This window comes from Cygnus olor, chromosome 17 (assembly GCF_009769625.2).
Source record: "Cygnus olor isolate bCygOlo1 chromosome 17, bCygOlo1.pri.v2, whole genome shotgun sequence".
NCBI lineage: Eukaryota > Metazoa > Chordata > Aves > Anseriformes > Anatidae > Cygnus > Cygnus olor.
In genome coordinates, this window is record NC_049185.1 from 14,537,522 (window position 1) to 14,563,056 (window position 25,535).

A 25,535-nucleotide genomic window follows, 5' to 3' on the forward strand; every position below is an offset into this window, starting at 1 on the left:
AGATGCCAACGGCCAGGTCGTCACTTACCGACCGAGGGCCCCTCCTAAACGGGGGGCAGGAACCGGCTGCGAGCCCGGGGGGCCTCGCGTGTGTCTGCCACCCCTCTGGACCGCTCACAGCCCTGGGACCTGCGTCCCCAGGCACCTGCATCCCAGGTGCTGCATCCCAGGTGCCCACGGCCCCAGGGCCAGCACCTCCTGCATCCCGGCAGCCAGCACCCCAGCCAACAGCCTCTCCCCGTCCCAGGTGCTGCAGCACAGCCGCAGATCCCTGGCTGGGCAAAGTCTCGGGCTTTGCCTCCCTGGGTGCTCCTTGTCCTGGGGGCCGGCACCCCCTGCATCCCACACACCAGCGTCCTTGGGGACCCGCAGCTCCTGTGGCCTGGGTGCTGCCTCCCCGGGCGCCCGTATCCCTGCAGACGGCATTCCCCGCGCCCTGGATGCCCGCATCCCCCGGGCCAGCAGCCCCCACATCCCAGCTGCCGCGTCCCCGGGTGCCCGCGTCCCCCCAGCGCGCCTCCGGGGTGCCCGCGGCGCCGGATGCCCCCACCCCAGCCGCTGCAGCCCGGCTGCCCGCATCCCTGGGGGCCGCGCCCCGCACCCCGGGGTGCCCCCCGCCGCCCGCCGCGCTCCATCCCCGGGTGCCGCGGCCCGGCGGCGGCGCGGGGGCGCGCTGCGGGGGCGCGGGGCCGCGGGGGCGCGCTGCGGGGGCGCGCTGCGGGGGCGCGGGGGCGCGGCGCGCCGCCCCGAGGCCGCGGCGAGGGGCGGGCCGGGCGGGCGGTGCCTTGGCCCGGGGCCCGCAGGCTGCCGCCCGGCGCGGTGCCGGCGGGGGCGGCGCGGCCCCTCCTGCCCGGGCTGCTGGGAGTTGTGGTCCGGGGCGGCGGCGCGGAGCGGAGCGGAACGGGAGCGGAGCGGGCGGCAGGTCGGTACCGCCGCATCCCAGCGCAGCGCGGCGGAGCGGGCGGGGCCGGGCGCTGCGGGCCCGGGGCGGGGGCCGGGGGGCGGCACGGCCGCGGGGGGGGCACCGGCTGCGTGCGGCGGGAGGGAGGGCGGGCGGCGGCCGAGCCCGCGGCGGGGGGCACGGCCCGGCCCGGCCCGGCCCGGGGCTGCCGGGGGTCGGCGGCGGGCGGGCGGCACCGCGGGGCCGGGTGCTGCCGCCGCACCGGGAACGTGAGAGGGGCTCAGCGCCCGCCGCCGCCCGGTGCGGAGCGGCCGCCGCGGGTGCCCCCGTTGGGCACGGCCGTCGGGAGGGGCGAGGCTGCGGCCGCCGGTGCCGGGCCGGGCTGCAGCCCCGGTAACGGCCCGCCTGGCCCGGCCGAAGCCGCCCCCCCGGGAGGGATCGGTGCCCCCGGTGCTGCCCCCCCCGGTGCTGCCCCCCCGGTGCTGCCCCCCCGGTGCTGCCCCCCGGTGCTGCCCCCCGGTGCTGCCCCCCGGTGCTGCCCCCCGGTGCTGCCCCCCGGTGCTGTGCCGGGCCGGCCGCCTTATGTAACGCCTGGCGTAAGCTGCCTGGCGCGGGGCTGCCCCCACGTCCTGCACAACTTCGGCACCGCGGTGAGCGGAGCCCCACGGCCTGGGTGTACCGTGGGCTGGCGTTAGCCGGTCCGCTCCTGGGGTCTCAGCCCGCGGGGGTCTCCCCGAGTCCCGTCTCAGCCCGGCGGCTGCAGCCCCGAGCGGGTCCCGGCGGGGGCTGCGGTGCCCCCGGGGAGCTGCCCACAGGACCCACGGCCGAGGCTCGGCCTGAAGCCACCCCAGGGAAGCCCGGCCCGAATTCCCGGCGGGTCCCGTGCCCCTGGGGAGTTGGGTGGGGTGCCGGTGGGTGCAGGGGCTTTGATCCTTTCCTTCCCTGATGGTTTCCCCTTGATTTTCCCCATCTGAGGTGCTGGCCGCAGCCCCGGGGCAGCAGCAGAGCTGTGCTCATGCTGGGGACCCCCAGGCTGTCGGACCCCGCTCCCCCCAGGCTTTCACTTCATCCATCAGCTTCAGCTTCTGAAGGAGAGCCTTGCTGCTGTGCTCTGTGTCAGGGCAGGAGAGCTGCTGTGAATACAGATGGCTCCTGGGCTCTGCCTGCCTTCCTGGGGCACGTCCTGGCACCGCTGAGCTGGTGCCGCCGGGGCTGTGCCAGCATTGGGGGACACCCCCGCGTCCGGCCCCGTGGCTGCACTCGGGAGCCAAGGGCTGGGCTGGAGGAGCCGGCGTGTGTGGCGGGATGCCAGCCACTGGGGAGGGAGGAAAGTTGTCTTGAAATTTCCAGGCGGCTACGACACGCCACGTGGACGGCAGGACGGGGCACACGGGCACCGTGCTACGAGGAAGCAGGGTGGAAGGAGCTCAGCTGTGCACGTGTCCTGCCCGTGGGATGAAGCTGCCTCAAGCCTGGGTCCCCAGCCCTGCGCTGGGCCCACCGCTGCAGGGTCAGGTCCCAGCCAAAGCTCCATCAGCTGAGGTGCATCACCCTTCGATCTGTGGGGAAATGCACATTCATTTACGAGCTGCGGGACCTTGGCAGGGAGGGCCGGGAAGGGCTTGGATAGCTTCCCTGGCTAATAAACCCGGCCTACTCCTTCCAGTCAGCGCGCTCACAGATGAGACAGATAAGCTCCCACAGCATCTCCCTCCCTCCCCTTAACCTCTGCCATCCTCGTTTCTCTCCTCTGAGACGGAGGATGCGGAGCTGGTGCCCTGCAGCTCCCGCCTGCCCTCCGGACGGGCTCTGCAGCAGCTGGCACGTGCAGGAGGTGCAGTTTGGGCACGGCGCTGGCGCAGGGGGACCGGCTGAGAGCCTGCAGCCCTCGCTCTGCTTCCGTGTGCCCCGGGGTGGGCTGCGCCCTCCGCACGTGCCCAGCTGCCTCAGCCCATGGACGGTCCTGGTCAGCAGCTAGTGGCTGGTTGGTAATTGCAGGGCTCTCCTTCCGTGCTGGCAGCGCGCTATAGTCGGGGGTAGCCCTTGGTGTGCTTTCCGACCTGGTTTGTGTTTCCCTTCTGTTTCTCACCGCTGCCTTCCCCGCCCCTCTACCCGCCCAGGGATGGCGCTTGGGGTGAGCAGGGGCCACGCGTGGTTACCAGGAGCAGGGGCATGGCCTCACCCGGCTGCTTCCCCGAGAGCTTTGGTGTGGGGCAGGGCAGAGCTGCCTGAGGTCAGCGCTGCCGGCGTGGAGCTCCGAGGGCCTCAGACGTCAGGAACGACCCTGCCGTGTGCCCAGTGGCTGTGCTGTGAGGATGGAGCTGGTACGGTGCTCTGCCCTGCTGAGGGGCAGCGAGCGGCCGCTGGCTGTGTGGGGGATTTGCCCCTGCCCAGGGGAGGGAGGACAGGCTCTGCTTTTCGGGCTGGGCTGACACTAGCCCAGGTGAGCCGGGCCGTGGTGGCAGTGCTAGGAGCCATTCAGCTCCCGTGACCCGAAGGCTTGGGAAGCTTCGGCCAGTGGAATCAAACCGACCGTCCCCAGACCTGCCACTGTCATCGCCGTGTCCCTGCCACGCCAGGTGGGCACCAGTGGGAACCCGCAGCGGGTGCTGGGCTCGCTGGGTGCAGGTGGCAACCTCCTGGTCTCTGGAGGGAGCGTCATTTCAGAGCGTTCAGATCCAGAAGATAAATCGATGTGCTGCGAGGTAGGGCTGCTAAGAGACTGTTCTGAGCTTTGCTCCTGGCTCAGCCAGATGTGGCTCCTTATCAGACGGATTTCAGGTGTGATAAGGCAGCAAAGCAGAAGAGAAGTGTGGGGAAAGAGCAGGGGAGGAGATGGGGCACTGGGAGCTGGGGGGCTGGCTCTCCCCACTTACCTTCCAGTGGACGTTGGGATTCTTGTGGCAGATGCTGTTGGGAGCGGGTAGAGGCTTTTCTCAGTGTGGGACAGCACTGGGCTCCTGGGCAAACAGCGGGGCTCCTTGTCTATCATCCCCTCTCCCTCCATGAGGAGCCAGTGTCCCCCACAGCCCCAGGCTGAGCCCCTACAGAGACCCCAGGGGAAGCCAATGCCCCGTAACACCTCTGAATTTGTCTCTCCAGAGCCTCCCCGGTGCTGCATTTCAGGATGATCCGCCCAGGAGCGCAGGCGGGGACCCTCTGGGCACATCTCTGCTGACACCGTGGCTCTGGCACCCCCAGGCCGCCCGGCCGCCCGCCTCCCCGCGAGCTGCCGGCGGCCGCTGCCCATGCGGAGGTGCCGGGCGCGCTGGGGACAGCCGCAGCTCCGCTCCCCCATGGCAGACCTGCATGGTGTGGGTGCCCCTGAGGACCGCCAGGACTGACCGCCGGGCCCCCCTGCGCGCCAACCGCTGCGCCAACATGTCTGTGGAGTGGCTGGTGGACTGGAGCTGGTCCCTGGACGGCCTCCGGGATTTCATCGCCACGGGCATCCAGTCCTTCCGGGACTGCGACGCCACCGCCCTGGCCGCCGTCGCCTGCCTGCTGGTCCTGTTCGTGTGGTACTGCTACCACGTGGGGCGGGAGCAGCCCCGTGCCTACGCCACCGTCAACGCCCTGATGCAGAGCGCCGAGGCCAACGGCGTGCAGAACGGGTACGTCTACTGCCACTCGCCCGAGTGCGTGCGCTGCACGCACCACGACGGGCTCAACCAGAAACTCTACCACAACCTGCAGGAGTATGCCAAGCGCTACTCCTGGTCCGGCATGGGCAGGATCCACAAGGGCATCCGCGAGCAGGGCCGCTACCTCAACAGCCGGCCGTCCATCCAGAAGCCAGAAGTCTTCTTCCTGCCGGACTTGCCGACCATGCCCTACTTCGCCCGGGACGCTCAAAAGCACGACGTGGAGTTGCTGGAGCGCAACTTCCAGACCATCCTGTGCGAGTTTGAGACCCTCTACAAAGCTTTCTCAAACTGCAGCCTCCCGCAAGGATGGAAAATGAACAGCACGCCCAGCGGGGAGTGGTTCACCTTCTACCTGGTGAACCAGGGCATGTGCGTGCCCAGGAACTGCAGGAGATGCCCACGGACGTACCGCTTGCTCGGCAGCCTTCGCACCTGCATTGGCAACAATGTCTTTGGGAACGCTTGCATCTCCGTGCTGAGCCCGGGCACCGTCATTGCGGAGCACTACGGACCCACCAACATCCGCATCCGCTGCCACCTAGGTAAGCACCCTGCGGGGGCCGTGCGTCCTTGCGGGACGTCCCTCGCCGTCCCCCGCTCCAGGCAGCCTGGGGCACTGCTCCGGCCACCGAGCTGCCTCCCAGTGGGGGTCCATCCTGTATGTCCCGGGTTTTAGGGCGAGGGACACAGTTATTGCCACTGGGAGGTGTGAGCAAAGAGCTGGGCCAGGCGCTGCTTCGGTGCCAGTCCCAGGGCAGGGAGGGGGTCTCTGGGGGTCCTCTCCGGGGGGGCGGGCGCTGGGCAGGCGGTGCGGTGCTCCCCGCCCCGCGGGTGCCCGGGAAGGGGGGAGCCCACGCGGCACAGATGGCTGGGACTCTGCCGCGCTGGAAGCAGCGCAGATCGCGACGGGGGAGGCACCGCACGGGCCTTGCTGGCAAACACCGAACGCGATTGTTCAGCCAACTCCTCTCGGGTAAACACACGCCGGCTGCGACTGGCCATTTAATTACAAGTGGGAGCTGGTCTTCTGAGCTATCTGACGAGCTCTCCTGCCCTGGGGAGCCGTCGGTGAGTCGGGAGCCAGCCCCTGAAGCACCTGGGAGAGGCAAGGGGCAGAGCGCGGTTCCTGGGCGCAGAGCGAGGCACGGCTCAGCCTAGTGCAGGCGACAGCAGTGCAGAGCCGAGGCCAGCTCTGCACCTGGAGCGTGCGTGCCTTGGGGAGACGAGCGATGTGGGCCGTCCCCTTGTCCTGCATTTCCCAAAGTCCTGCTCCATCCGCTGCCTGCTGCTGGCCCTCCTGCCAGGACACAGCCCCGTGCCCGGGACGTGCCGACAGCTGCTCATCTTGGTGACGTCCCCACCTCGGTGCTGCTGTCCTGGCTGTCACCGTGCCCAGCCCACGGTCACCTTTGAGACAGCCAGTCCTTCCAGGTCAGCTTGCTCTGCATAGCCAGAACAGCAGGCAGTGTAGATGAATCTTCCTGGGTTTTCCCCCAGCCCCCCCATTGCTCTGCCAAGCACCTGGGGCCAGGCACAGCCCCAGTCCTGCTGCTCCAAGGGACAGGGACGCATCCTGCAGAGCGCTGGCCCAGAAGGAAAGGCTGCGCGCTGCTGCCGCCTCCTCCTGCCTCCCCTGGCTGCTCAGCACGCCCCTTCCAGCTGGAGCGACTCCAGCTGAGGCCACTGTGCAGGGAAATGGGTTTGGGTTTTGCCGTCTTTGAAATGTACATTAGGAAAGCAGAGCAGCTTTTATGCTCCCAGCTCTCCTGGGCAGCTGGGAGTCCCTGCTGTGCTTGCTTGGATTTGGCATAGAAACCCCTTCCTGCTCGTTTGCAGCATCATTGCCACCTGAAAGTCATGGGAGCGCTGCCCCTTCCCCACCATGGCTGCACCTCGGGGCAGGTTGCTGCACCAGCTCCAGCACTCCCCCTGTGCCACGGGTGGCATTCCTGATGCACGGGGTGGTGGGATCGTCCCTCACCAAACTGTCCCGACTTGTGCTAGTCCTTTAGGAACAGACCCATTTTATTCCTAGGGCTGTCCTTCTGCATCTTGCCTTCACGGAGCCTCTTCTCTTAGGACAGTTTTGCAACCCTCCTGAATTTCTGTCCATGCAGCTGCCTGGTGGGGCATTGCTGCAGCAGCATCTCGGCTGGGTGACCAAGTGACAAGGCACACGATCCTAGAAATGTGGAATGCCTTGGGTTGGAAGGGACCTTAAGGTCATCTAGTTCGAGCCCCGAATGCAGGAGGTAACCATGACGAATGGTGCAAGGTCAAATGGGGAGCAGGGGCAGAGCCGTGCATTGAGCCCATTCCTTAAGTCCCAGTGCAACGTTTTCCTCCTCCAGCCTTGCAGTGGGCAGTGTAATCACACCAGTGCTGGAGGAAGATAAGCGTGCAGGCTCTGCCTTTGCTCCCGAAGCTACAAAAATGCACCAGGAAACTGGCTTCCTACATACAGCTCATGCCTGTGGGCTCCTGGGACTTGGCAGCCGTTCCGGGTACAAAAGAGGGTGCCCACGACGCTGAGCTCGGTTTGGGTACAGCAAGGCACTGCACGGGGGTGCCCCGCAGCCCTGGGCACAGGATGGGCAGGAGGGAGAGGGCAGGGGCCGAGCTGCACCGGTTTGGGAGTTCAGCCTGCGAACCCAGTGCCCTGGCGTTGTTTGAGCCCTGCACTGAGCCCTGCTGCTCCTGTTCCCGGGGGGGCAGCAGCCCCTCGGCACCCCTTGGGCTCCACTTTGCCCGGGGGCAGCAGCGCGGAGCTCGCGTGGTGCTCACTGCTCTCATCTCAGGACTGCTCCCTGAGGGGCTCCCTCGCCGCGGGGAGCGCAGCGCCGCCTGACCCCCCCCCCCCCTCTTCTCTCCTCTGTGCCTGAAGGTCTGAAGACCCCCAGCAACTGCGAGCTCGTGGTGGGGGGCGAGCCGCAGTGCTGGGCAGAGGGGCGCTGCCTGCTCTTCGACGACTCCTTCCTGCACACCGCCTTTCACGAAGGTAAGCGCGGAGCTCACGCGTCGGCGCTTGCCCGGTCCCCCTTGCCCAGTTGACCTGGAGTCCTCTCCTCCCCGGGGTGCTCTCTGCCCTCACCCTGCAGCCTCGCGGTCCTGCAGTGATCCTGCCAGCCCCTCGGGGCCCTCCAGCCTCTCCCCACCCAGTGTTGAGCACAGAGAAGCTCCCTCGCCCCCGAGCGCTGCAGGGCTGCCCAGGCACCGACGCTGGCAGCCCCGTGCCCCGGCTCACGGCGGCGCTGCCAGCTGCAGCCAGCCCTCTCGCAAGGCAGCCGCTCAGCGCCTGGTGTGCCAGAGGGGCCTTTTCCTCCATTGGCAGGAGAAAAGCTTCACGGCCCCCAGCACCCCGTTCACTGGCCCCCAGCACCCCGCTCCCCAGCCCGCAGGGCTGGCTCTGCCACCCGTCGTGCCCCAGGCGCGCCGCGGCAGCTCCTGGTGCCTGTCCCCTCTCTGCGTCGGGTCCCAGCTCCTCTGGCTTTTCCCCCAGCCTCCCCCCAGTTTGCGGAGCTCGATCCAGCCCAAACCTTTCGGTAGCTGCAACACGGGGCAGGGTGAATTTGTGCTTCCCGTGGCGAGCACAGCAGGACGCAGCAGGGTCCGGCCGGTTCTGCTGCCCCTCTCCGTTACCGGCGGGGCTGTTCTGCTCCAGCTCTCCTGGATTAGCCGGCATTAGTTGCCGATGGCATAAAAGCGTCAAGCTGAGCTGTTTTTTGCAGGAGAGCGTGTGAAGAGGGTGGGAGAACAAAAGCTGTTGCTCCCACATAAACCCTGCTATGGAATGGGGAAATGCAGCTCATTGCAGCGCCGTGGGGATGGGGAAGGCCAGAATAGCGCAGCAGCGGCTCCGTGCACCGCTCTGAGACGCAGCTCCAAGGACGGCTGCTGCTGAACGGCAAACTCAGCACCATGCCCGCTGCCCTGAGGTGCCACACGTTGCTGTGTGATCGCAAAAAGCGGGGCTGGGGCCCTGTCGAGAGCACCCCACCCCAGGTGCTGGAGGCACTGGGCTCCCGGTAGCAGCTGGGGTGGTGTTTGCTGGAGTTGTACAGGGCCGATCCTGCTGCAGCGTGCACGATGCAGGGCTGCACGCAGTGACCTCGCCGAGTGCCTCGGCTGCCCATGCTCCAGGGGTCCTGAGCTGTGGGGCTGCCCGGTTCTGCGGCAGAGGCCGGCATCCCGGTGCTCAGGCAGGCACAGCTCGCTCCGACACGAGCAGGGCAAGGAGCACAGCGACCCCGTGCCTCACCCCGCTGCTGCGTCCCTCCCAGGTCCCCCGGAGGAGGGTCCCCGCGTGGTCTTCATGGTGGATCTGTGGCACCCCAACGTGGCAGCCGCCGAGCGCCAAGCCCTCGACTTCATCTTCGCCCCGGGACGCTGAGGGCGCTGCCTCGCTGTGGGGGTGAGGGCAGCTGGGACCCGGCTTCGTGCTGGTGGCACCGCCGCAGCCCCAGCGCCGCCCGCGGCCGCCCGCCCCGGGGAGGCTGCTCACAGCACCCGGCGCTGGGCGCTCCCCTCCGGGTTCTTGTAAATGGAAACGTCGACGTGTATCAACGCCCATCTCCTCCCTCCCATCACTGGCTTCAGGGATCCTTTTCCACCACGACGGTGCATTTCCTTCCCTCCGTGGTTAGACGCGGCACCACTCCTGTACGTGTTATGTTGCTACCGTGTTTTTGCAGTGTTCAGAAGTAGAGTTACCGGGGTGTTTGTTTGAATGTGATAGTGTAAAATTTCTCGCGGCCATCAAAAGGACAACACTCCCGCACCAGAACAGCGAAGCAGCCAAACAGTGGAGCTCTGCGCTCAGCCTGCCCCTGTCCCGTTTGCGGGGCCGTGCAGACAGACGGATGGATGGACAGACGGACGGGCAGCAGCAGGCACCAAGCACCTCCCGGGGGGCAGACCCAGCGCCGGGCACGGCCAGCCCTGCTCTTTAACCTTGCCAGAGGTGTTACCCATTGCCTAAATCCCCTCCTTGCGTTATCGGCAGCCCTTGGTTTCCACAAGTCGAGGCTGGGAAGCCCCCGCAGGGGCAGGGAGGCGTTTGGCACTGCGGAGGTGGGCTTTGGGTGGGCTGCAGCCGCAGGGCAGCGAGGCAGAGCGGCCGGGCTCCCTGCTGCTGGCTGCCCCCATCCCGCAGCCAGGGCGAGCAGAGGGAGCAGCTCCCACGCCCCTGAGCTCACAGGAGAGGTTTCCAAAGGCCGCCAGGGGTGTTTAATTCTGCAGCACAAGAGCCCTCCGCCTGCCCCCTCGCAACCGACACGCTTCGCTGACGTCTCTCCCAGCTTTCGGGGTTTGCCTGGGGGCTCCGGGGCTCGGCGCTGCCGCGCGGTGTGTGACCCTGCCTGCAGCACAGCACGCCGCGGGTGCTGCCCCTGCGCTGCTCCTCTGGCTGGAGAGGGGCTGGGTGACTCCCCCACCCCCTGCCCTTCCCGGGGGGACGCAGCCCAGCTCCAGAGCGACTTCTTTACAGACTTCTCGGTGATCGGATTGCAAGGGAGGGCAGAGATTTCAAATACATCCAAGATATTTTTTACACCTGTCTTGTTACAGAATAGCTGAAAGTGCATGATTTCTACCATGATTTCTACATGCATTGATTACTTGGGAACAGACTCCGAGGAAGCAGGCTGGCTTGGCAACTGTCTTACAGTTTGGTAACATTCATACAGTGGATAAGCAAAGATTATCAATAAACCGTTGTGCTGAAAACAGACGGGGCTCTGCCTGCTGGTGTAACTGTTCCAGGGTAAAGCAGAACGCCGAGGAGCTGGATCCTTTCCTGAGCCGGCCCCGGCCTCCCGAGGCCCCAGCAGCTCGGTTGGCGGGGACGGAGAAAAGTGCTGAAAATAACGGGAGCGCTGGGGGTGGGAGGAGGTGAGGGGCCTGGTGATGAGCTTGCGAGCGATGCAGGGCGAGGGCACCGTGTAGCACACCAGGCCCTGTGGCACCTCCGTGCCCCGCAGCCTCCCCACCCAGGGCATCGCCACCGCCTCCGCTGCCACCGCCCCGGGGGGCATCCACTTTGCACCTCCCCGCATTTATCGCGCCCCTGGGGGCCGTGCCGCCCCCTGCAAAGCCAGGCGGCTGGCCCCAGCCTGCGCTTCCAGCGCACCGCCTGCCCCAAGGCAGCAGAGGCCACGGCCCAGTCGGCAACGGGAACTGCTGCGCTAATTCGGCGCTCTCCAGGCTCGGCAATAGGGCCACCAGAGCCTGCACGAGCCTCCCAGAAAGAAACAAAACACAGCATTCTGGAAAAAAACCTCAGAGCTGCCTGCACTGGCACAGCAAGGGCAGCAGGCAGCTTCACCAGGAGCAGCTCTAGGGCAGAGGACGCTGTGCTGCCACCCAAACGCTTGCTGTCCCTGTGCCCAAAAGCCAGTGGAGCTCAGCGAGAGCCCCCCGGCCCCGTTAGCAGCAGCACTGCGCCCCGGCAGCACGGCCAGGGCAGCAGCCGCCGTTCGTCTCGTTACACTCGAGCACGACCACTTTCTGAAGTGGGCTCTCCAACGCAACCGCTCAGTCAAGCGCCTGGAGTGCTTTGCCGTGCTGCCACCAGCCAACTTCCCCACCCACAGGGCTCCAGCAGCTCTCGGTGGCCAGACGCAGCTCAAGCAGCAGAACGCGACGAGACCGTCCCAGCTGTTGCGCTGCCGCCAGCCGGCACAGCAGATTGTGGCGGAAGATTCCCGAAGACAGCAGGCAAAAGCGTCCATGTTGTGCTTCGCTGCTGTGCCAAACTCCCTCCTGTCCCTCTCAGGCTTTTCCTCCATCCTCGTGTTTCCTGGTCGAGCACACAGCCACTTCCCCGACGCCAGGCTAGGAGTCGGCCCCCGTCCTCCGCTCTTTGCAGCCCGGAGACTTCCTCACCCCCCGAGCATCGCAGAGGGGCCCCGGCTCAGGGCAGCATCGAGCGGAGCACGGGTGGGAGCCGCTTGGCCCGGTGCATCAGAGGAGCCCAGAGCACCGCAGGGCTGGAGCACGAAGCACCACTGCCTCCTGCCTCCTTCCCTCACCTACACACCTCTCTGTGTTGCCCTCGAGCCGAACCAGCACCCAGCTTGCCCGTACCCCAGGGAAGTGGAGGTAACCTCACTCCGTGCGCTGGCTGTCGCCCACCCAAGGCTCAGGGACAGCCGTGGCTCGGGCTGTTCAGCGGTTTCACACCTCTGCTGCTAGCAGCCGACAGGCACCGGCCAGCACTTCCACACAGAGCCTCCCTGGCAGGGGGCTGCTAACACCGACAGCCTGCTCACCATTTCGCAGGAAAGCCAGGAAGGCACCTACCTCGAGCTCTGCGCTCCCGACAAGCAGCTCCTGCGCAGGGATGGTTGAAGCAGCAGGCGCTGCCCGTTCGGCCCCAGCAGCGCAGGAGCTCGTCTCCGGGGGGAGCTGGCAGGCAGCGCACGGGTCACCCGGCCCTAGCCCCCCGCAGGAACCACAAACAAGACGACCAAGCAGTACGTGGGACTCCGGCTGCTGACACACAGGCCTTGTCTCGGAGACTTTTATTTTCACAGTGATGTGCGCGTGGAACAGCAGCGGTCTTTGAAACACACAGCACAGCCAGGAGGGGGGTGCTCAGCCCTCGGACCTAAGCACCCATCACCACCTGTCCCACCACCAGCTGCGCAGCCTGCCCAAGCAGAAAGACAACAGCTGCTGAGGGGCTGCAGACCCTCTGTGGTCCCGTTAGCTTAAGGGGCTCCCACTCACCTCCTCTGCCAATGGAGTGCAGACAAACCGAGCAGCGAGAGCAAGGAGGTGAGGCAGGGTGCTGCAGCAGGAGCGGGAGGCAGCGGGCGGCCCAGGAGCAGGCAGCAGGGAGTAGTGCTCTCACTTGCACAGCCACCCGTTGGCCCCGGGAGAGGCCAGCAGGTCACAGCACCTTTCTGCTGTTGGTGGGCAGCCTGGAAGGCAACGCTGCACTTCACAACCACTGAGCAGGCATGCGAGGAGGGACAAGGATCTCCCAGATTCAGCTACAGAAAAAAAACCCTACTGACAGCTACTGGCGGAGGGCTAGGAGTTTTGTAGAGCTTGTTCTATTCCAGTTAGCAGGAGAGCATGCAGGCTCTGTTAATCAAGGTAAGGCACAAAGGTGCAGCAGGGGATCGTTTCTGTTTATTAAGAGGTATAAATAAAGCCCGAGTCTGACCAGGGCAAGCATAGCAACAGAACTCCAGGCAGGCGCAGTGTCTGGCTGTCATCTCTGAAAGCAAGTACTGCCCAATAACCCTGTGTCCTGTGTAGCTTAGAGCACAAAGAGGTTTTTCTTTAGGTCAAGGCACTCCAGGAGCCTCTGCCTACGGCAGCAGAGCACCATCAATAGTTACAGTCAATGTAAACCAAACACCCCAACACAGCTATTTTCTATCTTCAGTCTTTGGTAAGTGCTAACGTCAACGATATCCTGCACTAGAACAAAACGTGCTGCAGGAATAGGGCAAGAAGGGTACCTCTCATCAGGGCAAGGCAGGCTGGAGACCCCGTAGTTAGCACGGAGCCCCATGCCTCCTACAGAAAACATGGCTTTGAGATTTTGCTTCTGGGAGATGAACCGTCTTTCATCACCGGCAGAGACACGCTGCCTCGGTGCACCAGCTCAAAGTAGATTCACTCCGTGCTTCAGCAGCTTCTGCTTGGCCTTGCCTGGCAAGCTAAACGCACTGTCGTGAGGGTTGGGAACGCCCGAGTTGCGGAGCGGAGCACCCAGCTGCTGGAAGTAGGTTTCCTGGACGGGGTTCCGGCAGGCGTACATGGCCGTGGAGGCGTTCCTGGTAGGACAGGAGAGAAAGCAGCGGTCAGGATTCGCAGCCTTGTGTAAGACCCCCTTCAACTCCCAGTGCTGGGCACTGGGGTGCTCACAGCACTGGACTCCCAGCCACTCAGAGGGACTTTGAGATCTATTTCAGGAAAGAAACACAATGCTGAAATGGGCACCAAACCCCTGCAACTTATTGCCAAAAGGCCACAGGGAACCAGACCCTCCTTCCTTCTCAAGGGTCCTGGCATCCTGAAAGAAAAAGGGTCGTATCCCTCATAGTCTGGAACCTATTCAGCAGCATTAACACCCGTGCACGTGTCCATCCTCAGAGAATCTCCCTTACCGGCAGACCAGCCCAATACATGAGCTGATGGCTAAATACTCCTCGTGTCTAACGCCCCGTCCTTCCTGCAGGAACCGAACTCCCTGCTGCTGTCCACACGGCAATCCCAGCACAGCACCCTTGCAGCAGGAACCTTACGAGGTTTAGTCACGTGTGATGAACCCAACACGCTGGTCAGACACGGTAACCAGGAAGGCTCAAGTCATTCAGTAAAAACCACCGTCAGTATTTACCTGAGAGAGGTGGGAGGAAGCAAAGCAAAGGACTCTGTATTCCTCTGTGACAGCGGAAAGCGGCAACTGATATGTTTGCTGACACCCTTCTGTGACAACTCTCCATAAAAGAAAGCAGTTTTAGTCATCTTGTTACTCAGCCTGATTCACACAGTGAGTTGCTTTTTTTGGGGCAACGCAGAATGCGCCAGCTTACCCGGTACAGGGTTTAAGGAGCCAGTCAATCTAACGCTAACCATGGAGTTCTCCAGCATTAAAGTGTATGACTCACATTCCCTTGGCAAGCAGCATCAAAGAAATGCAACAGTAATTCCCAGAAGCATCTTTATTCCATCACGTTTTGGACAAACAAGCACGGCCAAGCAAGCAGAAACTCTGCACACACAACACGAGCACCCTGCTCGAGATCAGCTGCGGGAACGGGAGCGCTGGAGCACAAGAGCAGCTTCTGCTGGGGCTGTGCGGAGAGCTGGCTGCGATAAGACCATCCTGCTTGGCGCGTTACAATTGAGTTTGCCACGCACATTACAGCGTGTTTCCAACCCAACAAGCCGTGCAAGAAAACAAAATCTAGGTTGCCAATTCTGGGTGCTTTTGGCTCCCAGCCGAGACACAAATTATTAGGAACAGCTATATTTAAAACTGTGTCTTAGAACCTTATGGTGCCAGGAACTGGTAATATTCTAGTATTATATCTTAATTCAAACCTGGGGCACAGCTCAGCTGCGCCTCCAGCTCACTCGTGCTGGTGCCATTTTAGCTTATCAACACCCAGATCAAACTACAGACAGAATATTAAGCAGCCTGCCTCTGAGGAGCGGACTTCAGGGGGTGAGGTGACAGGACCGACCGCGGCAAGAGACACCAGCACGATTACAGCACGTGCCAAACCTCAGCGAGCTTTAGAAAAGGAGTTCCCCCCTTCCGCCTACTTTGTGCGCTTCACAGCAGCCCTGTGCCTGGAGGAGGATGGAGTAACAAACACACCTTACCTAATTATCATTTCGGAGGCAGTCGGAAGCTGACTGAAGTCCGAGTGGATCAGTGTGGCAGCCCTCAGGAAGTGCCGATCCAGGGGGCCAGGTGTAAGGGGCAGGTTGGCTGCCGGACAGGAATAAGGGGGTGTTAGGAGCCTGCGCTGTGAAGCAGTGAGCAGGAAAAGGCTGGGGATTTCTCCCGCAGTCCCTGGGTATCGGCAGAGCAGACCGCACAACGCCCTCAGTCACAGCGTGATCTCAACAGTCAGCGGCTGACTTGTGCTCAGCCACGCACAGACAAAAGGCCTGGTGTGCCTTTGCCCATGTGTACACGGAGCAGAGGGGCGACAAGGGAGGCCTGAGGTGGGATTACCTACAGTCACCGGGCTTCCTCTTTCCCTAAAGTGATTCCTCTAAGCTGGAGAGAGCCGGGATGCTGCCTGTGAGGCTGCCAGAGAAGGGGGCACGTCAGAACGAACGGGAGCAGTACGTGCAGGGGGCCTCCTGCGTGGGCTGCCCGTCAGCGCAGGGCAGCGCTCTCCAAGCCGCAGGCTGCTGCCTGCCCCCAGCCCCTGCCTGCCGTAGCGAGGAAAGGCTGAACAAAGCCAGGGGGCTGGAGGTCGTGGTCAAAGAGGGTGTCGAGTCCTTGGGCCCGGCACTTCGCAGAGCCCCAGCCAGCATCTCTCCGAGCAACGTGCCAGTGGCAGCTGCTCCATCTCCCAACGGGCTCCGTCTCTGAACCACACGGCGTGCTCAGCAAGCCTTCAGCAGGCTATAAACTCACTAAAGATGAAGTTTCCTCAACTGAGCCGTATAACTGGGCCATTTCTTAGGGGTTAACTGCACATAGCTTAGCGAGCAACGTTTCTGAGTTGTCTGAAAATGAGGAAACCTCACGTAGCTCCTGCTCTGACGCAGCCCGGCAGGCGAAGGCTTACCTGTGAGCACGTTCTGGATGCAGTCGTAGTGCGTGAAGCTGTAGGTCGCCTTGGCTGAGGACACAGAGTCTCTGGGCAAAGTCTCCCTCAGGTGAACTTCGAGGCCATTCAGAGAAGCCAGGCTGCTGTGGTACTGCACACAGGGCAAAAGAAGGCAAACGTCAGAGCGGGCTTCCCAGGGGGCACCGGAGGGAGCGTGGTGACCGCTGCCGGCAAGGCAGGGACCAGGCCCCCACGCAGGAGCCGCCGGTAACTCGGGCAGAGGAAAGCGGTGAGACGGGGACCCAGGAAGGGGCACCCCAACCCGAACATCAGCCGTTACACCGCCTGGAATTGCGGCTCCCCCGGCTCAGCGCAGGCCTGGTGCCCCCGGGGGCTCGCGGGGCTGCAGCCCGGGAGGATGGATCGGATCGCCACAGAGGCTGCAGCCTCCGCCGGCCCCAGGGCGATTAACTCCCTGATCCGCCGCCCCGCTCCCTCCTCGGCCGCCCAGAGGATCAGGCCTCCATCCGGCACTAGGGCAGGGCCTGCCCTTGGCCCCGGGCACAGAGATTTGCTTTTCTCTCCAGTGAGGAGAAGGGGCAGCACCCACGGACACGCGCCGGGGCCAGAAGCCTGCCTGCTCTGCAGGAAAGGTCTGCCTTAGGAACCGCTCTCCCCGGGGGATGATCTGCGCTGCCACTGCTTGCTGCCGCGCAAGTAGCATATTTTACCCTTCTTTGGTGTCATTCAGGGGCCTCAAAGCGTTTGACAAATTAATTACAGCTAAGCTTTGACATCCCTGAGAGCTGAGGGTCATTTGTAACCCACAGATAAACAGAAGAACAGACAAGCTGAGGCCATGCCTCAAGCCCAGCGCGGCGCCAGCAGCGCAGCCGCCAAGTTCCCAGCTCCATGTCCTAGAGCAAGGCGCTCTTCCTCCCGGGGTGACAGGACAGGCAGCACATCTCCTCCAGGAAATAACAAATACCTGCTCCAAGGGGAAGGGTGTAGCCAGGAAAACCAGGAGAAAATTAAAGCTGGGCAGAGGTAAAGGTTGGCTAAGACGAGATCCGAAGCAAAAGCACGCGCGCTGGTAGCAGCATGTGTGAGGAAACAGGAACCTGCACGGAACAGCCCCTTGTCAGCACTGGGACTACACAAAGGGAAAACGAGCCAAAGGCAGCACAGCAGTGTCACACGGGAACGAGTGCTCATCTCGAGACGTGGTGAGCCCAACGACCAACTGAGCCAGGACGGGCCCACCTTGCTCGTTGCTGGCCGTGCCCAGGGTCTGATGGAGGAGGAGCCACGCGTGCCTGCCACCAGCAGTGCTAACCCCAAGGCGTTTACACGCTGGCTGTGTCCTTCAGACGTTCCCTCTCAGCAGCAAGTGGGGCTGAGGGCACGAGGCAGAGCAGAGGCTGGTGTCAGACAAGTTCCTGACGGAGGGTCCGGCCTCCCCAGCAGCTCTGCGCCCCCACGAGCTGCGGGAAGGCACCGCCAGCCCCACGGGACAGAGGGGGGCCGAGGGCGTCTGCACAGCACCAACGCCCTCCAGCTCCTGAGCAGGTCGTTCCTCCCCGTGCGCACCCCACCTCCTGCCCCAGAGATGCACTGGCTGCTGTGTGGCCGCCTGTTCAAGGTGAGCGGGAGGGGGACAGCGATTTGGCACCTCTGGTGCAGAAGGCTAAGGCGTCCTGGCCTCGGCTGGTTTTGCAGCAACCCCTTCCCCGGCAAGCCGACCCCCGCGGGCTGTGCATCCCCCGGGGTACGGGGGTCACGGACACAGCCCCCGAGCCCAGAACCAAACCTCGAGGTTTGTAACCTTGAGGCTGTGCTGCTGCTGGGAGCCAGCATTAGTCTGAGCTCTCCTCCAGCTTCCGTCTGACAGCTGAAGAAATGAGGTTGTTCCTATGGCAACTGGCCCATCAAACGGGCCTCTGCAGCTTTGACGCAGCTCCCCAGCTGAGGCAGAGGCCAGGCAGCAGCTCTGCAGCCTAACACTTCACAGGGAAGCGCCGGAGCACGCACGTCCTTCCCCCGCACTCGCGAGCGCCTCATTAACTGCACCGCAGCGCCTGGCAGGGAAGCCTGCACACAGCAGCCCGCCCAGCAGCAGGAGGCCTCTTGGATCGCCCCGGCACATCACCCACACGCAGCACTCAGAGGACACCCTTCGCGCCTGCCCCGGGCTCCCCGGGGAGAGCAGGGCCAGGGAGAGGCGGGCTGGGGGCCCGGGGGCCCATCGGGAGAGGAGGCGCCGCTGGGAGCTGCTGCCAGGCGCCTCGCTGGTGCCGCTGCGCCGAGAAGCTGCGACCCGCGACGCGGAGGCTACGCGCCGAGCAAACCCTGCCTTCCGGAAAGCGCCGCGGACCTGACGGGGCTCCCCAGCAAATCCCAAACCCAGCACAGCCCCGTGGCAGCCTGCAGGGCTGTCTCGCACCAACACGTTCTGCTCAGGAGTGCTGCGCTGGTGCTGACAGACGACAACAGCTACGGGAGCGACCCGTGGCAGCGCTCCCCCCTCCCAGGCTGGCTCCTCACGTTCACTAACAGATCTCCGTGTTGTCTGCGTGTGGCGGCTACCGCCACGCCAAACAGCTTTGCCTTCTGTGCCACTAAGCAGGTGAGGAAAGAGTCGGGAACAGACTCACTGCTCACTCTGCACCTCTGAGCCCCGTCCCGCACCACCACCACCACCGGACGGGCAGCAGCCAAAGACCTGCGGGTGCTGAAGACGTCTCCTACTCACCACATCTTCGATCGAGCTCTGGTCATCTCTGAGGTGATCTTCAGCCAGCAGGGAGAGCACGAGCCCCTTGATGCAGTGGACGTACAGGCTCATCGTAACCGGTCTGCAGTGCCCGCTGGTCTCCGCACCACCCTGGGCTCCCCGAGTGCCCACCCGGGGCCAGCCGCTCTCCCCCGCCCCGGGACGGGCTGTGCTCCCTGCTGGGTCACTGGGCAGGCTCTCCTGCACGCCTGCAGCTGGCAGCTCACGCCTGCTTCTGAGCTCTGACCGTACACCAGTGGCTGGACAATCCGCACCCCGGTTACCACCAGTTGCACCACTGCTTTCTGCAGAGACGCTCGTGTGGCTCAGAGTCCCTTCCCTGTCTCGTTCACTTGACTTCCTTCTGCTCAGCTCCTGGGCAGGAGAGCAAATAGATGGGCTGGCGCTGTCTGCAGGACGGCTCCGGGAACTGTACCGTTTGACGTCGGAGTCCTCAAGAGATTCCCCCGTGCTCTGCCTCTCCTGCGCGTAGGGGTTTGGGAAGGAGAAGCCTTCCAGATATGGACCTGTGGTCTGAGCGTGTTCAGCAGCATGCAGTCTGGAAGGGCTCGGCAGCTCTTTCACGGGTCTGTCCGATGAGAAGGACGCTTTTCCACCGAGCTCTGACCTCCTGTTGTCCGGGCAGCTCAGTTCTGCAGCTGGGGAATTCTTTGCCCTGGCTTCCATCTTGGGGAAGCTCTTCAGAGCACCTGTGTCTGCGAGGCTGCCTGACTGCACACCATCTGCTGCAGTGGATGTGCTCGAAGCTTGCTCAGGGGACTCCTGCACAGAGATATCGTTCAGGTCTTGGTTTCCTTGAATTCCTGTTGATTCTGAAGTTGCCTGGGCGCCAGGAGCATTCTTCTCTCCTCTAAGGCTTGCTGGGGACATGGGCGACCTAGCAAGAGGTAACAAGTTGATTAAACTACTGAGTAGGATCTGTTTAGAGCTATTATCTACTTAATAATTCTATCACTTCCTGCTACAAAGAACATCTACCTCGGCAAAGGAAGGGGTACGTTCTAACACAGCTGAAAAGCACGGGCCACATACGTTGCGGACTGCTGGGCATGTCACTGCCTTATTCACAGAGCACAAAACAACTCTGGGAACTGAGAAAGGAGAGAGCATCACAGTTGGTCCTGGGAAAGTTTTGCTTTAGGCTGCTTCACAACAAAGATATGGACACCACGATTCTGTCCACGATTCTGGATTCTGTCCAGCCTAAAAGACCTCAGGCCCCTTCAACAGAAAGACGCTAGAGTTTGAATTAATGTTAGAGAAAACAGTAGCAATGGCTGGTGAGGACACAGTGCCACACATAACTCCCTAGCTGCAGAAGCCTTTTTAGGTGTCAGACTGACTTCCTACCTCGTCATCCACTCCACTGGGAAGTCTCGGAGCACCGAGACTTCGTCTTCTGTTAGGAACACGGGGATGATACGGACACCCTGCGGCAATGGAGAACCTGCAAGAGCAACGGAGGTTTGAGAGTTAAACGACCATGCCCCAGCACACAGAACAGAAGCCAGACTCCCTCAGCACAAAGCCTTCTGCAAGAGGAGATGGCGTGCAACCATCCCGTATGCAGGGGCATCAGAAGCTCTCCAGGTCTGACCAGGCAGCGTCTTCCCATCCTCCTCGTACACTTAGTGCCTGACAGAGTTAAATTTCTCCCCCCCCCCCTTTTTTTTTTTCCCCCTCCAACTGTCCTGGCAGAATATTTATTAACTGATGCTCAAAACCGATGACTGAAGGTTTGGACTGAAAGCAGCAGCCATCTGTTTTCAAGGTTCCATCAGTGGCCAAGCAGACACATGGGTGACTGGAATTCAAGCAGGCATGTTGGGAATCTGCAGCACTCATGACTAAACCCAAAAGAGCAAACTCCTTTGCTTAGCTGAAGGAACCAGTTCTGATTACACAACACCCACTGGCACATGCTGACTAGCAGCAGCGATGCCCTCAGGGACTTACTCCCGCATTCAGCAAGAGCTTTGACACAATCCCAGAAAACCTCCTCATACTCTGACTGCAGAGGGCACAGCCCAGGGGGCTGCCCGCACACCGCTGCCGTGTGCCTGGCAATCAGCGCTCTGCAGCTGGTGCTCACCGTGCTCCCGCCGCTCCTCGCCTCCACGCTCAGCCTGCAGGAGAAGTCAACAGTCAGCTCCATGGCACGACTCAACGCCTGCCATCAGTGCCACCAGGTCATCCCCTCCAGCCTCCTCAGAGGACAGCGAGTATCCTCCCTGTGACTACAGCAGGCCCCAGACCATCCCCTTCTGCAAATGCAGTTATCAGTTTACCACGCTGGGCAATGATTTATTCCTTAGGTAGCCCTCAAGGCCGAGGGGACTTCCCAAGAACCAAAATCCACCTGAAAGCAGGGACAAATACACCACAGTCTGCCATTACTGCCCGCTCGGGGCACAAAAACTTGCTTCTCTCCAGCAGAGAGAAAGGAGAGGCATTCCTCATACTGGATCTTGATGCATTTTTGGAGAAGATCTTGAACCCCATAAATAATTACATCTGATAAGCTTTAATGACAATGAAACGTGATCTATTCATCACTTTTGGATGCTTGAGCACTAAATATTGATATTTAGCACTAAATACCCAAATTTAGGTAACACGCTCATCAAAACATCATATAGTTGAGAATTCACGAATTCAGACTGAAGCAAAAGCGAATTTCTAGTGTAAAAGTCTTGAAACCTTCCTCAATCTTAAGTAATAAAAGCTCTTATCATCAGCATCAGTATTTGTCCTTCTCCGTAACCACACACAAGATCTGTGGGACACGAGCTCCCAGAGGGCATCCCCACGAGCGCCCATCTGCACGCAGCGAACGCGCTCAGCAGCATACCTGGCCTGAAGACTCATCGCCCTGGAGGAGAACTTTAGCCGTGAGAGGAGGCGGCAGCTGGGTGCTCACAATCCTAGAAGTGCAAAACAAAGTCACCCATGAGCAGAGCATCACCTGAAAGTCAGCTGTAGATTCTCGTGGCTCAGTGCATCCAGACAGGCTGAGCCAGCGGCAGCGTGGTGCTGACCCTAGGCTGTTCTCTGAGCAGACCTGACTGGGCTGCAGGGCCCCGCTTCCCAGACAGGTGATCTCTGGGGGGGCCTTTTCCATGGCACCCACCCCTCCAGGTTGTGCTAGACACTCCGCGTGGGTTGAAGGGCCAGCCTCAGGCATGGCACCATACCCCCCACAAAAGGAACGCAAGCTGGGTGACCGTCAGGACTCTAATTCTCTTCGTTGGGTCGGGTCCATTACAAACCCTGCTGGCATTTCCTCTGGGCCAACAAACCTGGTTTTGCTAAGTCGGGACCTAACACAAGCAATGTTTCCTGCCAGCCCCTGAAGAGCTGTGAGCAGTGGAGAAGATTCGGGAGGACAAACGCTCCAAGTATTGCAATGCAGGCTCCTCATACAGGGCTTCGGAAGGTTTGTGATCTCTCCACGTACACCTTGCTGAGATCCACTTTCTTCAGATTCTCCAAAAGACTCTAAAGAAAGGGAAGTTTAACCCCAGCACAAAGCCCTCTGCAGTGCTGTAGCAAGGTTCAGAGAACTCTGACGATGTTTGGCGAAAAAACCCTCTACCAGACAGAAGAGCAACACAGTGAGACACACACGGGTGACGGGCAGACACAGGACAGGAGCCGGTTCTCAAATCAGACGTCTGCTTCCAGGGCAACACGCTGCCAGGTTTAAGGATGCTGCAGTGACTCACGCTCAGTGCCCTGCTTGCAAGAGTGACATCATTGCCTTAAAAACGTCTGGCCAGCCTCTGTCAGACCTGGACAACAGCACACATTGTGGCATGTCTCCAGCGCTTGTAAGATGTGCTACAGGCACAGCCTATGTCGAAGGGAAAAGAATGCTACTGCCAAGAGATCCTCCAAATCCCCCAAGGCCACCCTCGAGGCTTTCCTTGATGTCGCTCAGTGCCACACCTGCAGCATCTTCAGCTATCTGTGATTTATCTGTAGTTGAAAGATGACAGGATTTCCCACAGGAAATTCTGTCTCATTCTTCTGCGTACTTTCTACCAGTACAGACGGTGGTCCTGGCTACAAGGCAGACAAAAACATACAGGTACGGGCACTCGTGTGCCCTGCAAGACAGCAAAGAGAACGCTAAGTGAAAAGAATGACGTACACACTTCTTTCTTTCTCTTGGTGACTTCCACCTGGAAAGTCTAACTCGTTAGGTCCCCGTGTTTCACTGGATACCAAAGACAGTAGCCTACTCCTTAAACTGAAACCTTGAATTCCTTCACGCTTCAATTTTCCCCACTTACAAACACAAGTGACCATTTATCCTCCCTGAAATACAACAGCAGACAGGGATGACCTTGCCTGAAGCATTAACGGTCCTACCAGTAACAGAAAGCAGCCCTGTGTGTACAGCTACTGTCCCTGCTCTGCTCCCTGGATGCACTCCAGGATCGGAGCTCTGAGAACGGGTAGATTTAAGGGCCACGCCTGGTCACTTACAAGCCTTTGTAGAGAATACAGCCTGCCAAGACATGGGGAGACCGCTGGCAAGTCTGCAAGATGAGAGCTGCTTTCAGTAAAAGCAGTGGGTCCACCTAGACAGGGAGAAACAGAGGTTATGCCAAAGAACCCCGGGAAATGCTCAAAATAGCAAATAAAAACAAAAACTAAGGCATTTATAGAGCCATGCACTGCAGAGGACAGACTTTTACCTTGTTTTTGTCCAGATTCCAGAGAGAATTAAAAATCTTGTGGAGGTCATTGGTGTTTTTCTGGATGTGTTCAATGTATCTGTCCCACTGCCTGTTCAGTTCCTCCTGAGAAAACGCCTGCGGACAACCAAAATCCACATGGCTGTCACTCCACGATCCCTAATGCACTCCTAGCCAGACACATCACAGCTGCTGATCTCTAATTACCGTGTAAGCGTGGTGCACAGGTCCATTGTAGAACGTGAAGAGGCTGATCACCTGCTCCAGAAACCGTCTACAGCTGACGTCAGGGAGCTCAACAGCGCAGCCCAGCACCTTTAATGCAGAAAGCCATGAATGATGAGTGTGACGACTGACAAAACCCAGGGACAGCAGGTGAGAGCAACTCTTAAAGCTTTCAAGCGAGTATCAAAGGCATACGGGCAGTTCTGTGGCAGGCAAACATTCCCCAGAGTCTGATTAAAAGAAAATTCAAAAATACCCAAAGAAGAGCCCCGGTACAGACAGGGTAAGTAAATGATGACGGCAAGCCGGAGTTTTAGACGCTCTCCCTTCTCACCATACGTTAGGTGACCTAGCTCAGTGCTCTAAACAGTTAACAACGTTGTCCTGAAAGTAAGGACTTTAAAATGTTCAAGTTCACCTGTAATTTACAGCAATCAAGACGTTTCATTTAGTTTTTGAGTTGCTGAGGAAGAAAGAGAAGTGCCAGAGCCTTCTGCCTCTGAACAGTGCTGCCAATTACCAGGGTCTGACTGGTCTCACACCCGTCCCCAGAGAAAGGTTTAGGGCATTTTCGTCGTGACCGTGCTGCACGCTGCTCTTTGTACACTAAACGTCTCCTGACGCTGCCAAAGCTTTGCAGCAGGAGTACCGAGGGCTTGAAAAACAAAACAGTCAGACTACCAAACAGGGAGACCGAGCCCTTATTATGAGCCACAGCACGCGGACTTCTGTTTGCAGTCACCACCTGCAGCCCAGGGATACGCAGAACAACGCAGACCTCGACTTTTTCCAGCCATTGCCAGGCACATCCTCAGACAACGCGCCGCGTGCGCGCACACAAACGAGGCAGGCGAAGCTTTTCCAAACCAGGCGAAGTGACCGCCCCTGCACGTGCTCGCACACTGTGGCCACCAAAAGGTAAGTTACCTTGCAATGAAAAGCTGTGCATTGCAAGTTCTCCCCCTAGCTCTCCCCAGGTCTAGCTGTGTCAGGCCCACACCCTGCAAGAAAAAGCCCTCTTAGCCTGATGAAGCAGTTTGGACTTTCTCACTGTTCTGGCTCCGCGAGTGCCTCCAGCCCCCCCCGCGCTCACCCACAGGTGGTCTCCGTCCACTCGAACGGCGAACTTGAGCTTCCTCAGGCGGATGAGGCTCGGAGGAGCTCCCGAAATCTCCGCCACGCAGCGCACCGCTCCGGCGACCTGCCCGCACAGCAGCTCCTGCTGGTCAGGGAGCGTCTGTCAGGGGAGGCAGGCAAGAACGGCTTACTTCTCTCGCCCTTAACAGTGCTTGGAAAAGACACGTCGCTGCTATATTCAGATATAATTAATTACAAGTTCAATTCTAAATCAAACGCAGTCGGACCGGGAAATCTGGGGGGAAAATATAACTGCACTGCTTTTGTGGGCAGCCCAAGGACCTGCAGGTTGTTCAGGGGCACTCTTTCGCCCCGGCGTGGGGTCGTTCCAGAACCAAAGCGGGCTCTGCCGGGGGGCCCGCGACCGGGGGAGCCGAGGGCTGACGCCTCACCGTGCCCGGCCCGACGCCCGGGCCCCGCGGGGCACAGCCCCACCGAGGGGAGGCTTCCAGCAGCTCCCGTTTACGGACGCTGAGCAGGAACGGATGCAAGGCTCCTCCCGGCAGCCCCCGCACCACAGCCACCGGGGGTACTCGCGACCCAGGCGGGCGTTACCTGGCGGGGATGGAAGTAGCAGATCCCGGCGCTCGTGGGGTCCCCTCCTCCCTGACCTTGGAGCCGTCGTACAGGAAGAAGAAATTCCACCTAAAAAGGCGAAGCGTCGGCGGGAACGGCCGCGCGTCAGACGGGCGCCGTGCCCCCCCCCGGGGCCCCCCCCCCCCACGCCTCTGACAGGACCCCGGGGCTCCCCCACCCCCCCCGCTCACCACGGGGCCGGGGCCGGGCCGGGCCATGGGGCTCAGGCCGGGCCCGCTGCTGGGGGGTGGTGGGGGGGGGAGGCGCTGCCGGCCCCGTGCCCGCCCCCGTGTGACGGCG

The 25,535-nt window shown here is 61.4% G+C and overlaps 2 protein-coding genes across 6 annotated transcripts; one reads left to right on the plus strand and one right to left on the minus strand.

Moving 5' to 3' along the window:
* Positions 1-797: 797 nt before the first annotated feature.
* Positions 798-10,267, plus strand: ASPHD2 (aspartate beta-hydroxylase domain containing 2). The gene is made up of 4 exons (XM_040576537.1): positions 798-922; positions 4,004-5,090; positions 7,433-7,546; positions 8,829-10,267. The coding sequence occupies exons 2-4, from the start codon at positions 4,211-4,213 to the stop codon at positions 8,936-8,938; spliced, it is 1,104 nt and encodes a 367-aa protein (XP_040432471.1). The 5' UTR covers positions 798-922; positions 4,004-4,210; the 3' UTR covers positions 8,939-10,267.
* Positions 10,268-12,052: 1,785 nt separating this feature from the next.
* Positions 12,053-25,531, minus strand: HPS4 (HPS4 biogenesis of lysosomal organelles complex 3 subunit 2). Of its 5 annotated transcripts, none has more exons than XM_040576526.1 (13): positions 25,427-25,531; positions 25,215-25,304; positions 24,616-24,759; positions 23,505-23,612; positions 23,298-23,414; positions 23,086-23,180; positions 21,446-21,518; positions 20,687-20,720; positions 19,945-20,041; positions 18,553-19,471; positions 15,819-15,951; positions 14,896-15,041; positions 12,053-13,337 (listed from the first exon to the last, which is right to left on the minus strand). In XM_040576526.1, exons 1-12 carry the CDS (start codon positions 25,451-25,453, stop codon positions 14,896-14,898), a joined length of 1,983 nt encoding a protein of 660 aa, XP_040432460.1. In that variant the 5' UTR covers positions 25,454-25,531; the 3' UTR covers positions 12,053-13,337. The 5 variants fall into 5 exon arrangements, with proteins under 5 accessions (XP_040432460.1, XP_040432459.1, XP_040432461.1 ...); XM_040576525.1 differs by having other exon boundaries at positions 14,896-15,004; positions 25,427-25,527; XM_040576527.1 differs by lacking the exon at positions 24,616-24,759 and having other exon boundaries at positions 14,896-15,004; positions 25,427-25,527.
* Positions 25,532-25,535: the final 4 nt, after the last annotated feature.

Excerpts from the sequence above, each read along its gene's own strand:
- ASPHD2 (XM_040576537.1), top strand. The coding sequence starts at position 4,211 with ATGGTGTGGGTGCCCCTGAGGACCGCCAGGACTGACCGCCGGGCCCCC. Across the intron at positions 5,091-7,432 it reads CCGCATCCGCTGCCACCTAG|GTCTGAAGACCCCCAGCAAC; the intron begins GTAAGCACCCTG and ends CTGTGCCTGAAG. Across the intron at positions 7,547-8,828 it reads GCACACCGCCTTTCACGAAG|GTCCCCCGGAGGAGGGTCCC; the intron begins GTAAGCGCGGAG and ends CGTCCCTCCCAG.
- HPS4 (XM_040576525.1), bottom strand. The coding sequence starts at position 25,453 with ATGGCCCGGCCCGGCCCCGGCCCCGTG. Across the intron at positions 23,415-23,504 it reads CTGTGCACCACGCTTACACG|GCGTTTTCTCAGGAGGAACT; the intron begins GTAATTAGAGAT and ends GGTTGTCCGCAG. Across the intron at positions 13,338-14,895 it reads GCCTCCGAAATGATAATTAG|GAACGCCTCCACGGCCATGT; the intron begins GTAAGGTGTGTT and ends CTGTCCTACCAG.